We start from the raw sequence: 16,274 nt of genomic DNA, 5'->3' as shown, positions 1-16,274 counted from the left end.
TGTACCTCTGAAGTCTGCCTGGAGATGATGCGGTGTATCCCTCACTGGCACTGTTTTAAGAATAAGATGAACAGAGGCTGATCGTGAGCGGCACACACATATAGATGTGCCATCCAGGGGATGCGCCCAGACTGCTTCAGGTCTCTTCTACATCTGTTCTCTCTGAGATTAAGCAGGAAGAATGTATAATAACATTTTCTCGACTCTCAATAGATACTGTAAACCCTCCTCTGCTCTTCTTTGCAGCTGCACAGCTCCTCTGCTCTGTGTAAAGCTAGCTCTAATTTGTATCCACCAAACCCAAAATTGCAGCATGTAGTTGTCAAAACCAGCATTCAAATCCACACTCACAAAAGACAAAAAGCACACAGAACATCCTACAGAAATTCTGCCAGGAAAAGCGATCGGCTTCGCTTTCCACGCTAACAGAGGAAGGACAGGAAACGGAATTTATTTTTTCTATTTAGCAAGACATTCTGATATTTGAAAATCTCATTTGTCCCAAACCTAGAAGGAGAGTTACAATTCTGAATATCTAACAAGGAGGGAAACAAAATCAAAGTCTAAAGGATTTGTCTGTACTGAATGGACACAATGCAACAAAGCTTTTGTTTCAAAATAAGTGTAGTCTTACCACAAACTAAAGCAAATGTTAAATGAATCATTGAGGAAGAGCTCTTATCACTTTCCTGGATGGAAACTTGACACTTCGCCATATACCATGCCTTTTTTTTTTTTAAACTGAAAATTAACATTTAATGCCGATGGGCTGTAAATCTCATCAGTTAAGGTTTTGCTCTCTATCAGAATTTTAAATTCTAGCCCCAGAAATACATCAGTCTGTAATCTATTAGTAAAGTCAATACATGCCCAAAGTGGCTGATCTGCACAAGGGAACTGTTATTAAAAAATTACTAACAGTCACTTAAAATGGTCTCTGTCTTTCAGGGAGCTGCAAGTGATTTCTTACGTAAGAACAGGGACCAAGTACCCAAAACAATGTGCAGATACTAAAATAAAACGGAGCTTTTTAAAAGCATGTGTGCTCCATCCTCAGATATCTGCTGCTCCTTGACGTGAGGTGCCACAGGAGGGAATGAAACAAGCCACCTGGACTTGCTCTCCTTGCACACTGTCTGGACAGAGGAACATAGTTTAAGTCTGTTGCTGGTCATTCTCATGAATTTGGGAAGTCATCAAATTGGAGTTAACCTATTTGCATTTGTCTGTCTTAGTTCTTTCAGACATCCCTCTGTCTTTTGGATTGGAAGAGTGAGCAGAAATGAAGAAGAGGAGATGCTGTCGGTATGGGGGAAGCACGTCATCTACAGCCACCCATTTACAGGTGGTGACCTCCACATTCACCTCCATCCATGTGATGGTAAAAGTGGCACTTGGAAGAAAAGGGAACTTGTTTCCTACAGCTGTGGCACAAGTCTGTGTCCACGTCCATCATTTTAGAGGTACCAACCAATATTTTTCTCCTTATCTTTCTTCCTTTCTTTGACTCTGCTCCACACTAGGGTCTTAGTGATGGTCCACAGTCCATCTGTGCCCACTTCTACATTTTGCAGATCTAATTGCTGAATGATCCTCCACCACGTACTACATTCTCAAATGATTTTGCACTCCTAGTGTCTCTCAGAGGAGATTTCAGAAACCATGGCCTTTTGGAGAGTAAGCTGAACAGAAGGAGTTGAAGGCCCAAATGCCACTTTGAAACCCTTCCCGGTGCTTGAATGGTGGATTGGGAATCTGACACATTTATATCCTTGTTAGATTTTTCTCTGGTATTTCCTAAACTTCACCAGTTTGTAAATAACATTCAAACAGCCCTTCTATCTATGTTTAGTTATTAGCACTTGTCAACCCATCAAGGACTGAGGTATAGCACACAAACATATTAAAAACACCATCTCAATATTCTGAATATATTAAGAACATCATTTGACCTGGGGAATGGCTTTGGTTCAGGAAAAGTCTGATGAGCTTTTACTGCCTTATTGCCACAGAAGGAAGAGTTCAGCTAGACCACCCAAATACTCAACGCTAAAGAGCTTTGGTTGGCAGAAGAAAGCTGGTCTCCACAAGCCTTTATATACTATGTATTTGCTACCTGAATCTCTTTAGGGAACATCAGACTTCACAAGCAATTCAACTCTTTACCTGTACAGTAAACCATCATCTTGGTTCTTGCAGAAGACCTAGAAACTCTACATTTAAAATTGTTCATGGCTTTAGTCCCACAGAATTTGAAAGACCGAGGTTGTATATAATTTCTGAGGCATCACCCCAGATGTTGCTGGCAATCTCTCTGTGTATGTAAAACCTTACTCTCTCTCCTCGGTCTCCTTTGGAGCCTTTTGGCCCGGGTTGTCCTGGAGAGCCCGGTAAGCCCTAGAAGAGATGCAGAACAAGAAGGAATTAATTTCTACTGTGCATCCTTTGTGTAGGTGTAGTGAATACCTTTCCCAGTGATCCTCAGATCCTGAAAACCTCATACACCCATTAAGCAATTGGGCTGGATTCTCTTTTACCCTCAAGCAACAACAACGGAAGCTCTGACTGCAGATATCCTGAGACCTGTAGTTTCTGCATATCCCTCTGTTTGGGTCTTTTAATGCACTGCAGGCTACTGATGTGACATTTTTTAAGGGGTCAGTATGACAGGATAGTTCTTGTTCTCAGTTACCAAGAAGAAATTAATACACAGATAGTATGGTTAGCTTAAAAATCCCCATTACTTTCCCCCTCTTCATAATTGCCTCAGTGGGTGGCATGAGTAAGCATACATACCTGAAAATTAATTGGATTGTGCAGTGGAAATTATTTTGAAGCTATTCACTCACCCTAATAAACAATTTTCAAATTAAGCCCAATCTCTACTAATAATTTTGCTCCCTGGGTTGAATAAATCTATAAAGCAGTCACCAACGGATAAGAAGGGCATAGTCTCCAGATTTCTACTAATTGAACTGCTTTGCAGAAATCGATCCAAATTCTTAACTTATCCACCCAGCGAAGCCACAGCTATAAACCAGACAGGGAGAGAACAATATTGTTTGTTTATATTCAGCATGTCAGCTCCCCATGACCGTATGCAAGATGCTTTTTTCCACCTCAAGTGACTTGCATATCACCTTGGTGACTGCAGCAAATCAGACTACTGCTCCACTCCAGACCGCTGGTGATTTAAGCCAACCTGCTTAATAACAGCCTCCAGAAACCCCCACCTCTCAGTGTCCAGAGGAGTGGGCTTTCGAGGCATAGCTGTGAGGAGCCTCAGCGTCTAGTTAAGTGGCCCAACAAGATTGGGCATTAGCGCTTTAAGGGTCTAAAGGAGGAGCACTCTCCTAGTTTCAGCTGGGAGGCAGCAATGCTCACCATTAACATGTTGCTCCTTGCCTGCAGTCAGCCCTACCGGCTCGCCACCAAGCTGCACAGTGACCTGGCCTCCAGCTTAGCTACGTCTCCCCTGGGCCCACAAAAGATTCAGAAACTCAGGCCTGATTTAGGAGGTTAACTAGGGCTGCCAAACGAGGTAGGGCACCAGCCAGACTTGGCCCCGTGTCAAACATGCAGCATGAATAAAGCTTAAGTGTCCACAAGCATCCTTCGCTCTTGACAGCTCTCAACAGTGACTTTCAGTGCATGATTACATGGGGACACTCAAGAACACTGAATTCCACAAATCTGTTGTAAAAAGAAAAAAATATTTATAATGCGTGCTGCATGTGAAAAAGCCAGACTCTACTACAGAACCTATTTATGAATTGTGAATTACCTTATATTTAATCACGTTAAACTGCATCTGTCATTTTGCTGCCAAATTTCCCACTGTGTTCATATCTATCTGGAGTTTCTCATCGTTCTCCAGAGCATTCACTAATTGAAATGATTCTGCTACACTGGCAAACTTTCACTAACCTGCTGTCCATTGCTTCTTCAAACTGATTAATAAACACATAGTAAAAATCTCCTTTTTCTACTCTCCAGCAATTCCAAACCTCTTCTTATCAGGATCTAAGTTACATCCCTCTAAATTACTTAACGTTTCTCTCTCTCTGTGCTCTTCAGTCACTTTTATCTCTTTAGTCACGTTACATTCCTTTGAAATATTTGATGTTACTGGTTTACCTCCACATTAAGTAATACTCTTCCCAAAACTGGAGTCCCTTTGTACCAGCCAACCACAATTTTGAGTAGTTTGGCAGTTCACTGTTCATCATGACTTCACTTCTTTCCATTTAACTGGCTTTTTCCACCCATGTGAGTACTTTGCCCTTCTCCTATCATAAATTCTTTTAAGTGAGTTTATCACACTCCATTATTACCTCCCCCCCTCCACAATTTTTGTATCGATAAATAATCAAACTGATGGGAATTTGTGATATTTTTCTTGAATAGAAAGTGCTATTTCTCAAAAGCTAGGCTTAACAAATTCACTTTGGTGAATTCGTGAATTCCCATTGATGCATTTTTGTTCTTTTTATGTGTTCCACAGGAAACGCGGTATTTTTCTATCACTGTGTTAGTAAAGGCCATGTCAAATCCTTTGCATCAACTCAGGCCACAGTGAAATGTTTTGACACAGCAACAGCGAGATGTGTTGTTATGATTAAGGGAAAATCTGGAAAGAGCAACCATTTCAACCTCTCAACACAATTCAGAATGAAAAAAAGGTATTAAAATCACAGAATTTCATGGGGAACAAAACATCAGATCTAAGACTTATAAACTACTCTCTCTCTTTGTGCAATGAGAAGATGTTTCACATCTAGTCCCCAACTGCCCCTCAGCCCCAAAGCACTAAAGCGCCTTACTTGTGATCCGGGGACTCCGATAGGTCCTGGTGGCCCTTTGGGTCCTGATGCGCCTGGTGGCCCTGGTGCGAATCATCATTTGAGACAATTTTTAGGAGACTTAGAAAGAAGGACCCTAAATTCCCAATGCATGCACTTCCTTTCATTGTTCTGCTTAGTCTCTCAATGGGTAAGAGCCGTTCATCGATCACAGGACTACAGCATAAGCGCTTCATCACGCACTGCATTGCTGGATACCCACACCCTGATATAATATATCCCTACGCCCTAGGGAAGATGTTAGAGCTCTGGGAGGAAAAAAAGGTGAAAATAGGCAGGGAGGATGTCAGTCATGCTGCATTTCCATTGTTTAAAATGACAACTTTTGAGAAACCTTAAACTAGATCCATGAAACAGCTACATCAGAGCAAGATACTACAGTTGCTGTTTCTGAAACAGAGTCCTGTAAGTGGAAAGGGAAGTCCACAAGCCTGCTACGGTCTGTGTCTCTAGTGTTATCAGAAAGTTGATGATGAACGTGAAGAAGATGGGGTTTGGACATAGCCGGTGTGAGAGGCTGACTGTGGCAAAGCAAAGCTCTCTCTTGTTCTTTGCTCACTCCAGTGACAATAAATTCTTTTAAAGTCTGTACCGCGGAAGAGCCTGCTTCCAGGACAAGTTAAACACTGTCTAAACAGGTCAGCTTGTTTTACACAGTCACTTAACAGATCCATTCCTTTTGGAAAAATAATTATATCTCAACAGTAGCTGTTAAATTATACCTGCAAATGGGAGACAGGATATTTGCTTAGTCTGAACTTAGCAATACCCCTCTCTGCTTTAGTTGTCACAACCCTTGAGATGAAACAATGTGGACATTATACACAAAGTACAGCTGAATCAGCCTCAATCATTAATGCACCATACAAATGCTTAAGTCAAAGAATAAAGGAATTGAAGGATAAATGAAAGGCCCTCATAATGAAAGGAAAAGCCTTTTCTGCAACTAATGGGAGTTCACTCCTAAATATGCATCATACAGGGAAGTGCTGATGTTTGCAGGAATACTATCATTTAAGCCGCCCATCAGCACAGAGAAAAAGACGACTTGCCACTGAATTTTCATCCCAAGTTCTGATTTCGGTTATACTGGTGAAAATCTAGAATAGCTCAAACCAGCTCCAAAGTCTGCAAAGTCTGCATACACATCACAGAGCAGCTGGCCAGATCCTGCTCAGTGGAGCTCTACAGCGACAGGACAGGATCGCAGCAGCAGTGAGAACAACTCTGCTCTCATAAAGGAATTCACTGGACAACCCATTCTTAAAGACAGCCTTTAATTATTCCCTTCTCAAGATGTGTCCTGCCAAAGGTAAAACAATCTGCCACTATCAACAGATAAGAAACCTGGTTACTTCTGGCCACCTTTCCCACCCCCAGACCCACTGCTCTACTGCCCTTCCAATGAGGACCACTTGCTTTCCCTGCAGGCATCCCACGGACCACTCCAGTCTCCATCAGAAATTTCTTTTGCTCACCTTCCCCATCGTTACAGTTTGCAGCTCAAATGAGCTTATTACCTGGTGGCCCAACAGGGCCCGGGGCTCCCCGTGGTCCTGGCAGGCCAGCCATGATGGTGTCTATGACGGTGGAGGCCAGCTGGGGTTCTCCATCTGTGTTAAAGAGCAGAGCAGTTAGTTAGTGTCCCTGCAGCAAGAGCTGCCCAGTCCCAGCAGGCAGGACTTCTCTCCAAAATCCTTTGGCGCCCATTGCTGGCCAAGGGCAGGCAGTGCTTCAGGATGCAAATTTTGGGCTCTTGGAGCAATTGCCCTTTGCTCTCTAAGGGCACAGGCTGCATCCCCCAGACCTGCAGAGCTGCTCATCCCACCTCTGATAACCCCGGAAAAGTTGTCTTTTCTGTCAGAAAATTGGTGTTCCTGCGCACCTATATAATTCTACCTTTGAATGCCAAAGCAGATTAAGAGTAGCTCTGCACTGTACAGCAATAACTGACCCAAAATTTGCCATCTCCAGAACACATCTGGCTTCTGGCTACCTGAGAAATCAAACATGGATCTGGAGCTCCCTCCTGTCTGGCATCAGTGAACTGCCGAGTCAGTCTGGCAGTCTAGCATATCCCCACCAACCCAGCAAGCTCACCCTGCCATCAAGGTGGGGGTGGGAGATATTCTGAGGTCTGAGGATGCAGGAAAGCCCAGGGAGAGGGCGTGCTCTGCCCCCTCCACATACTCAGGAAACTCACTTGCCATTTAGGATTATTTTAGGTGTCCAGCTGGCCAGCTTGGGCAGGTCCACTGAGTTCTGGGAAACGGATGGAAATGGGAGTGGAGCAGGGAGGGGAAAGGTATCAGCAGGAATTGGAGGAATTTTGTGCTTTCGCACATCTTTCTCAGTCCTCTCCTGTTAGGAATAAAAATCAGCAGCCTGTAGCTGCCCCCATCTTCCCTCATACTTGAACCAATAGGCTTACCACTTCAGCTGGTGACTGAATAGAAAAAACAGAACTACATAGAAAAAGGCAACCCTTACTATTTTTTGCAATTCCAAAACCATATTCAACAACCCTTTTCCCTATAGACCTGTAATGTAGCATACTAGTAGTCTGGGGGGTACCTGTATGGCAGAATCTTTCATCTGAGCATCCCACAACACTCTTTGACAGTTGTGGAAACCTAGGGGAAAAAATTCCACGACTGACCAAGACACCAAGGTCACAAAGCAAGGAAGGGAACCCCCATGTCCTGATGCTGCTAAGATTTGCAAATCCACTGTCCTGACCAGTGCTATAGGACCAACTGCATATTTCCTGTTGCATTTAACCTGGATGAAGATGTTGGCTCCTGGTCATTGGGATAGTAAACCCTCTGAAAAGCCCACATTTTCCATAGCTGGAGGCCACCATGCAGCAATAATGTCCATCTCCTCCTGCCCATGACCTCAAACTTACTCAAGTTTCCTTTCACCCATGCCTTTAACTCATCACAGTAGAATTCAGGGGAACCCTTCGCAGGTGTAAAAGACTGCAAATGTCTCACTGCTATATTGATGTAAATATCAAGTGACACCAGGAAGATCAAAAGGGTGTTTGTTTACTCTGCAGAGTCCAGCCCAAAGGACATAAGGTGAAATCTCCAGAAATGTTAGCAGACACATTACGAAGCCCTTTCAACTTCTGGAGTGTTGGCAATGATAGAGAGGACTTTCAGGCTAGTTGTCTGAAAACTAGAACTGAAAGCAGTTCCTAGGGAAAACTGTGAAATCTCTTTAACTGCCAAGGATGACAGTATCTCTCTGCAATGCCTTCCTGGCAGCAGAACAGCACAAGATCTAACCCAGATCCCTCCGAGAACCAAATTTCGCGCCTAAAGCCTGAATGCAAACAGGTATTTCTTTGACTATTGTTTCTAACCCCATCCATCTTCCCTTCTTCACAGCCCTGAAACTAAACAATTGAGACTGTTTTCATGTTCAGAAGGAAAGGTACCCAAGTGAAGTGTGTAATCCAATTAATTTGAGTTTTATTTGACCATGTCAAAATCCATCACGGCTTGGGAGTAAGATGAAATTGGGAAATGAGCATCGAACAGCAGTGAAGGCATTAACAATTGCAGAGCCTTTTGTTTTTAAAGAACAAGTGGTCAACAAAACCAAATGCACATCCACTGAGAGGGGGAAAGGATGGGCGGCAAACAACCAGGATTTAATTACTGCTGGAGGTAAGCCAGGGATAAAGATTTGGGTTACAAAACATTCCAGCTAAATGGTACATTATTATGATGACAGAGTTACTCCCACAAATCCACATATCCTGACATTTGCCTCAAAGTTATTTACAAAAGGTGATTCCATAATTGTAACACAGAAGAGAGCTCTGCCTAGCAGCCCTTGAGCTCAGTAGCTCCTGATTTGGCTTCTGCAGCACAGGAGTATGGACTGCAGGAAATCTAGAGTGGCTCCTTCCTCAGCTGCCTGGCCAGACAAAACTCACTCAGATCAAGGTTTCCTTCCAGGATGAGCTCTGAATAAAACATACTGTGAATGAATGGGACTGAAGTGTGTTAAAACACAACCCTCACATTTTTTAAGGGACTCTCTCCATATTCCCACATAAACTCCCTTCTCCTTATAAACAGGGGGACATTCTGGGGCTCACTGCAGCTGAAGGTTGTTATAGCAGCCACAAAATAGCTCCAGCAACAAACGGTAGTAGGAATCTTCCCTTCTCAGCCATCTCCTGCGCTGACTCAGGCTGGATTCAGTGCTTCTGGATATACCAGAGCAGAAGGCAGACAACTGTCTGCCTCATTTGAGAAGACCTTCATACACAATTTGCTCCAGGAGCTTTCCAACTCCTAGCCAAGCCAAGAGGAGAGCGCAACCAGCCTGACCTGGGCAGATACGAGCACCTACGTTCTCTGGAAGACAGCACAAACATCCTGCAAAGGGGAAACCTGAAGCAGCACAGAAATGCCCTGAACAAGGCAGTGAAACTTGCCCAGCCAGAGTGGCAAGGCAAGGCATCTCAGAGGCACAGGCATACACAGCTTTGAAAGCAATCGGTATGGTTTTCTAAATCTTCCTCCTCTCCTTCCCCTTCGCTTCCTCTGCTCTGTTCTCTCTTCCTCAGGAAGGGCTACACATGGCAGCAGGCACTGGGATGTCACTTTGCAAATCTCTGTTCTGTGCTCGTTTTCACCAACGACATGCTGGGCACACAGGCAAGCCTGCTCTGCCTTGGTTTCCCCTTGCTCTCCCCACCCCACAAAATAGGCTAATGTTATCTCATGTGTCCTTTGCCAACTGAAATCTTTGAGATGTAAGAAAACACAGCCCTCAACAGAGTGAAACTTGCATTCTTTTCTCTTTTCCCTAAAAATTGTCTTAGCTTTAGCATGAGAAAGAGGACTGAGCTGACTCTAGACCACATACTTGATCCACTCATTTTTAAGTGGCAGAGAAAGCAAGCAATCCTCGTAGCAGCAGCTTCAGCAGTGGGGTATGGCAGTTTAGCTTCTGGCCTATGTCTAATGTTTCTAAGGGATAAATTCCCCCATTATAGGCTTGATTTGTTGAGACAGGATGGAAATGAAGTAATCCTGTCTTAATTTCTTTCTGCTACCTGATCTGGAGGGAGACAACTGGGACCAATTTCTTTACCACAGCACAGTGAAACTGTGAGAAAATATTTGTCTCCCCATTTTTGGCTTCTGCCTGCTGATAAACATTGCCAACAGGAACTTGTTGCGATTAATAAAGGCACATACATTAACCATGTTCAGGCGGAACCAAACACTGTACTACTGCTAATAATCTGATACAGCTTTCTCACATCTCCGTGGGTGCACATGCCCATTACCAGGAATATGCTTCCCTCTGCTGTCAGCAGCTGGAATCTTGTGTTTATAGTTTTCAGATGTGCTCCATTCAAAATAAATAAATTTTATAAAAAGCTACCCAGAATTTACAAGGCTAAGTTTTACTGGTTGTAGAGGATCAGCTTTCCACCAACCTGTGGTAGGCAAAATGAGCCAATACACAAAGCAAAATGGTAAGTTTTGCAAGAAAATGGTCTTAATATTGCCGTAACTTTATCATGACCACATAGATAACTTATACTTGCAGTGAGACTTGTATCAAGAAATATTTTTAAAACGAGAAAAATTGTCATAAAGTTTCGGGCTACTCCTTCTGCAAACCAAGAAATCCACCACAGGTATGGAGGTGAAGTACAGGGCTGCCCCAGGGATGTAACAGTCGCCATTTACTCATGGTCCTCAAGTCCATGGGGGAGCCTGTTGCTGCCCAGTGTTGGCAGAGATAATACAGATATTTATTCACTCATTTATCCGCTTCCCATTTTGGGACAATGCAGAGTTCACCCTTCTCACACATCAGCTGGGAAGGCCATGTAATTAATGCCTTTATACACTTTTTAATTTATCCACTACTTTGCAAGAAAGAGTTTAATTTAAAGGGTGGTTGGAGGGAGGGGGCAGCAGCAGTACCCAAACCATCCTAAAGGATTCTTTGGAATAAAAGGCTAAATGCAGGTGGCTCCATTTGGTGTGATCCTGTAAGGCAGTGAGGTGACTGTAATGCAAAACTTTCTTGTTATAAGGCTTGTGAACGCAGTAGCTCAATCTACATTTTGTGAAAATCTTAGTATTGAACCACAATTAATTTCATCCTGCCCATACGCTCTAAGTCACTGAATATGAAATCGAGCTGTTAAAATTCTTCCCAAATTAAAAATACATCTGTTCACTTTTGGGAAAAGGAGTCTGGAGAGCGCAGTGGGTGGAAGGGAAAGGAGAGCTCTAGAAAACTGTCAGACACAGGGAGACTTACTAATCCTTGGCTCTAACTAATACAACTGAGCTTTGAAGCTGGACGTGAGCAGAAGAGCTGGGGAAAGGCACAGCTGAAGTCTGGGGGAGTGGAGATGGGAGACCCGACAGAGCCGGGGCTCCAGGAGTTTACAAGCCAAGTGGAGATACAGCTGAGCTCTGCGTTATCATTGTTAGATACCAGCTACACAAGACTGGACTGGAAGAATCAAGCCCAAATCTGAGAGCACTCAGATAAAAGTGCATGATGTGCTTTTCCTAGAAAGCCTTTTCTTGCCATGCACAGCACAAATCAAATAAATATATTTTCAAATCACCATAGGCTCAAAGAAACCCTGACCCTCCAGTTATAGGGAAGGGATAAATCACGGTCTTGGTCTGGGCTTTCAAGTCTGTAATTCTGTGTTTTGCGTGGATGTGGGATAATGTTGATGCACCAGAAACGCAGGTGGAAGACTCATCTGCGGGGGCAGGAAAAGAGACGCATTTAACAGATGTCCTTGTTATGTTACGTAATTTCAGAGTTGCAAACCTTTGGTACTTACTCATTTCTGAGCAACCCTGAGCACTGTAACACCGCAACAGTGGCACCAAGAGGTCTCTCAACAGCGCAGTTTCGTTGCACCAGCACCTGATCGGCCACACTGCTATATTTCTCTACCCACTTGTCCCTCGTGATGCTATCTGAGCTCTGTCATTTCACTAAAGACCCTCTTCACAGCAGCTACTCATGATGGAAGCGTAAAGGACACCAGGTTGCCTCCTCAAAGCTATGATGAACCCAGAAAACCTGGCACAGGGAACAACCATAAATCCCCCAAGCCCTGTTCTCACTGATGGTTTTAGAAGAGCAGTGACTTAGTTCCTCATTTTAGAGAGAACCCCTCTAGCTTCTAAGTCTTACATGTTTCATCTTGAACAGGAACTTCCAAGAGACCCACGCAATGGAGGCAGATTGTCTAGCTGCTCCCAGGGAAGGCAGGGCCCTGGCAGAGCCTGGTAGGGAGGCGGGAGGAAGAGCTGAGCTGCTCCGTGCCTGCCCACTCTGCTGATGTACCAGAAAAAAATGGGAACCAAGGAGGAAACTTACTTTCTTTTTCAGCTGTGGGCTGGAGTGAGTAGAGAACCCCTTGTTGGAAGGTAAGAGGGAGGCTTGGGGTGGCTGGTGGCCCTGGAGGACCTGGGGGACCTGGGATCCCGGTTTCTCCTGGAAGTCCTCTCGGTCCTTGAGGTCCTAACAGCCCTGTGCAAAGGCAGGAGAGGATGTGTTAGTGCATTTGAAGATGTGCTAATGATGCTACCATGTAAAAAGGCAGTAAGAAGACAAAGGATTTCTGTCCTGAACTGTAATTGTGGGAATTAGGGATGTGGGGGGAAATAGGAACAGCTTCCCAATTTTCCATTACTTGCCTTTAGCATCTTCCTCCGCAAAGCACATAAGACTTACTTGGCTCAAAGGTGCTGCGAAGCTTAATTCCTGAAAGAGTAAAATCTCCCCCCTCCCTGAGGCTGAGCAAGAAACTAAAGGCAGCAAGGCATGAAATCAAGCACCGCTCTTTCTCTTCCCCTCCACGTACACCTTTATGTCACCTTACTGCCAGGAAAGCACAGAAAGAACAACGGAAACCCAGTCAGTCCAGCAGCAGACCGGTTCCGCCTCCTGTGGGGCTGGAAGGCTCTCATTGCAAACTGAGAAACCAAAAGGCAGACACATCCTTGGCCAGACTTAGCCATTGACAGGTTGCCAGAAAATGCCAAAAAGTGTTCAGGGCCACTCTCACATTTAAGGCACGCTCCAAGTTTCAAATCTTTCCTGAGCTCAGATTGACAAGGCACAGCCTTTTAGACACAGAAAGTACAGAGCCTGAGGTCTGGCACCTTTTGTGTAGTATCGCCGTCATCAAAAGATTTAGGAACATTTTGGGGATGAAGGAAGTCTCCTAGCTCAGGAATGGAGTGTACTCTGAAAGAATGGCCTCATAACCTTTTCCGTTAACATACAAAAGCATCATTAGTTTGACATCCTGGCATCTGACAGCTTGACACAAATGGTGGAGAAAAAAGGGAGTTAAAACAGGCACACAGCGAGAGGGTTAAACAGAGAACGCTCTTCTCCAAAGGCTGACAGATCAGAGACTGCTTTTTACAGCTCCTGAGCAGGATGGGGAAACATGATACTGCTCTGCAGCTTTCTGGGACAAGCTCTCTCTGGCTCCACGGGAAATCCCAGGGACTGTCATTGCTCGTGCAGGTGGTTTGCCTACTCTGAGAGCTACTGGCTGATTTCAGTGCCCAGGGGACTCACTGGAATGGATTCAATGCTCAACATCTTGTGCGTCCAGCCTTTTATGATCTGTTGTCACAGATAATTTGTATAAAGTGAAATATCTCCTATCATGGTAGCACTGCCCTCCTCCAGGACTTACCTGGTGGCCCTGCTGGGCCCCTCTCACCAGGTTGTCCCTTCTCTCCTTTTGGCCCTGGTGGTCCTGGAAGACCAGTTGGTCCGACTGGGCCTGGAGGACCAACCTGTCCTGGCAGCCCTAAAAACATTCAGAAAGGAAATTAGTTGGAGGTTCGGACCCTGCTGAGGTCAGAAGGTCTTTAGCAAGCTAGAAACCAGAGGAGAGGGACTCAAAGATGCAAGGGGGAGAAATGCAGCTTTGCACAGACAGCACAGACAGGGTGGTACTGGTGGCAAGAGCTGGCTGGTATGTAGGGCAGAAGAGCCAGACTGCAACTTGCTTCTCCTCTTCTTCCTCCAATCTTTAAAGAAACAAGCACGTCCCCACGCACAAGGCCCACCCCAAAAAGTCGGCAGGATGCGTACCTCCAGCTGGGATGTGCTGGTCAAAGCTAAACTGAGCTCACACTGTCCCCTTCCCAAGGTCTGAATGGCTCTGGGCAGGGTCTGGCTGGTCCCTCAAGCACTCCTTTGCTAGCTTCGTCCAGAGACGCGTGTCAGCTCTATGGTAGTCCCAATGTATCAAAATACACAAAATATGTTTGCAAAAGCAAATCAAACCCTGTCTCCCACTTGCTCTGGCTGATCTATGCCTACCACCCAGAGATTCTGCATCGAAGATGTTTCCCTGTTTTCTCCTGTTTTCATTCATCTAACAAGTGTACCATGCTGTACACAAGCATTTTTCGTCCCAAACTGAAATTAATGCACCCACACTTTTGAAGTAACTAGATGTCACTGATTTATATCAATGAATAGGGTACTGAGCAAACCCATCTGGAAATACCAGTAACACAATAATTACAGCCCAGCAGGATGCTTCTTGGCAAGTCCCCTCAGACCCCCAGTAAGCCTATGAAAGGTGCAGGCAGTGTTTGTAATCTGGAAGTGACTATTTCTGATGACGCTAAATAAAATCTTAATGTTGTTTTCTTCAGACTATCAAAATAATAACAACACTTGGCAATCTTACAGTGTTTTTCAGAAAAACACCATGCGTCTTTGGCTCACAAAAGTAGTAGCTGCTTTGGAAAGATACACTTAAATACTGTGCAAACATCAGTGAAGCCTTTAATACCTTAGAGAGGTGGGTGAGTTAGTCTGTCTACTCAGATTAAGTGGTTAATGGTTACAAAAAAAGCGTTAACTGTCAGAGCCAAGAGAGTCAGAGGTTCCTGGTTTCTGGGCTACCAAAGGGCTTTGAGTATTTGAAAGCAGTGGCAGATGCAAGCTACAAAGCCAGAGGAAGATCTGTCTGAGTCCAAAGTTCAGTGCACTCAGATTTCAAGTTTTAGTCTATATATTACGTATGACCAGAACCCAGCGGAGTGCAAGTTAAGTTTTGATAAACTCTTAAGCAGTGTCCTTCCCCTTCCCTGGTATCAGAAAAGGTACTGGACCCCCCAAGAGCAGTGCCAGGAGAACCAGCTGCATGTAGGGGGTGGAGAAGAATGGATGGGAATAGAGGGAGAGAAGGGAAAAAGGAAACAAGCTGGCCAGCTAACACCTTCACAGCTGGTACCAAAGGGAACAGGGCTACATAATAAAAACCAAGGCTCACAGGATTTGCAGCTCCCACATTTGGATCCGGTTCCCACTCTAGGTGTGGGACAGCCCACCTGGGGCACAAAACCTTGTCCCTCCAAACATTCATCCAAACTCTGCATTTCTCAGAACAAAGCAATAATCCCCCAATATTAGACCCCCTTGAAAGATTCCCCTTCTCTTCTTCTTTTGCCATTCTGGAGAGATGTCCAAATTATTTTTTCTTACAAAAATGAAATCTATCCATCTCTAATCCATGGTGAAACTGGGCAGACTGAAGCAATGAGATTTTTCAAAGGCTTTGTGTGGGAGTGTGTGCCTGTACTTCTGTTTTATTCAGTCATCAATAAAGATCTGATTTAATTTGAGTATTGAACAAGGAATTAAGGTAAGGTTTTAATTTGGATCAATTTAATTACCCACAGGACACAAACTGCAGACTTTTCTGTGAATAGAGGGGCTCCTTTAATGGATCTCACTGACAGTGGATGCTGTACTTAGCAAGATCAGGAGCCCATTTAAGAGAGCAAGAGCATTTGTTCACAGCATTGCAAACAGCTTCTGCCCCCTACCAAAAACCCCCAACACACCTGAAACTTTACTGCAGCAAATTCTTTCCAGCATAGAGGCAAGAACAGCAGAAACGCTGTTTTGCAAGCACAAAAATTTCCTCGCTTGTATAAATCAGCCTCAATCCTTCAGTTCAACCTTTATAACTCAATCCTGTGAACTTCTGCAGACCAAGAGCAATCATTTGCTGCTAGCATCCTCAATCACGCTGCTGCAGTGGAGCTTTAAAGAACCTGGCACTTACTTCCCTGAAGGTGGAAAGCGCTAAAGGAAAGACTGGGAGAAGCAGCACTGAGTAATGTGTCAGGCAAATGCTCATACTGGTGACAAATGGTGTTACCAGCATAAAAAAGACAAGTGCAAAAGGGAGAATAAAGAGGGAAGGATTCAGGAAAAAGGGGGAGGGAAATGAATAGGCCAAATATTCAGCTGGCATAAATCAGCTCTGCTGCAGTGGCATTGCTTTCAGAGAGCTGAAGCCCATGGCGAGTATTTATCCTCCAAAAATATGAAAGAAAAAGCCGG

General features: G+C 44.4%; 1 protein-coding gene across 1 annotated transcript in view; it reads right to left on the bottom strand.

Moving 5' to 3' along the window:
• Positions 1–16,274, bottom strand: part of COL26A1 (collagen type XXVI alpha 1 chain) — a gene marked incomplete at its 5' end in the record, with an annotated part of 154,353 nt that overhangs the window by 7,590 nt on the left and 130,489 nt on the right. Inside the window, 5 exons of the mRNA XM_019471032.1 lie at positions 2,335–2,397; positions 4,824–4,885; positions 6,383–6,475; positions 12,261–12,413; positions 13,597–13,713. Coding sequence (XP_019326577.1) covers positions 2,335–2,397; positions 4,824–4,885; positions 6,383–6,475; positions 12,261–12,413; positions 13,597–13,713 — 488 coding nt within the window. The remainder of the gene's footprint in view (positions 1–2,334; positions 2,398–4,823; positions 4,886–6,382; positions 6,476–12,260; positions 12,414–13,596; positions 13,714–16,274) is intronic.

Source organism: Aptenodytes forsteri, unplaced genomic scaffold (genome assembly GCF_000699145.1).
Source record: "Aptenodytes forsteri isolate BGI_AS27 unplaced genomic scaffold, ASM69914v1 Scaffold347, whole genome shotgun sequence".
NCBI lineage: Eukaryota > Metazoa > Chordata > Aves > Sphenisciformes > Spheniscidae > Aptenodytes > Aptenodytes forsteri.
The sequence above is the reverse complement of the archived record's forward strand: the minus strand, read 5'-3'. Positions and strand labels throughout refer to the sequence as shown.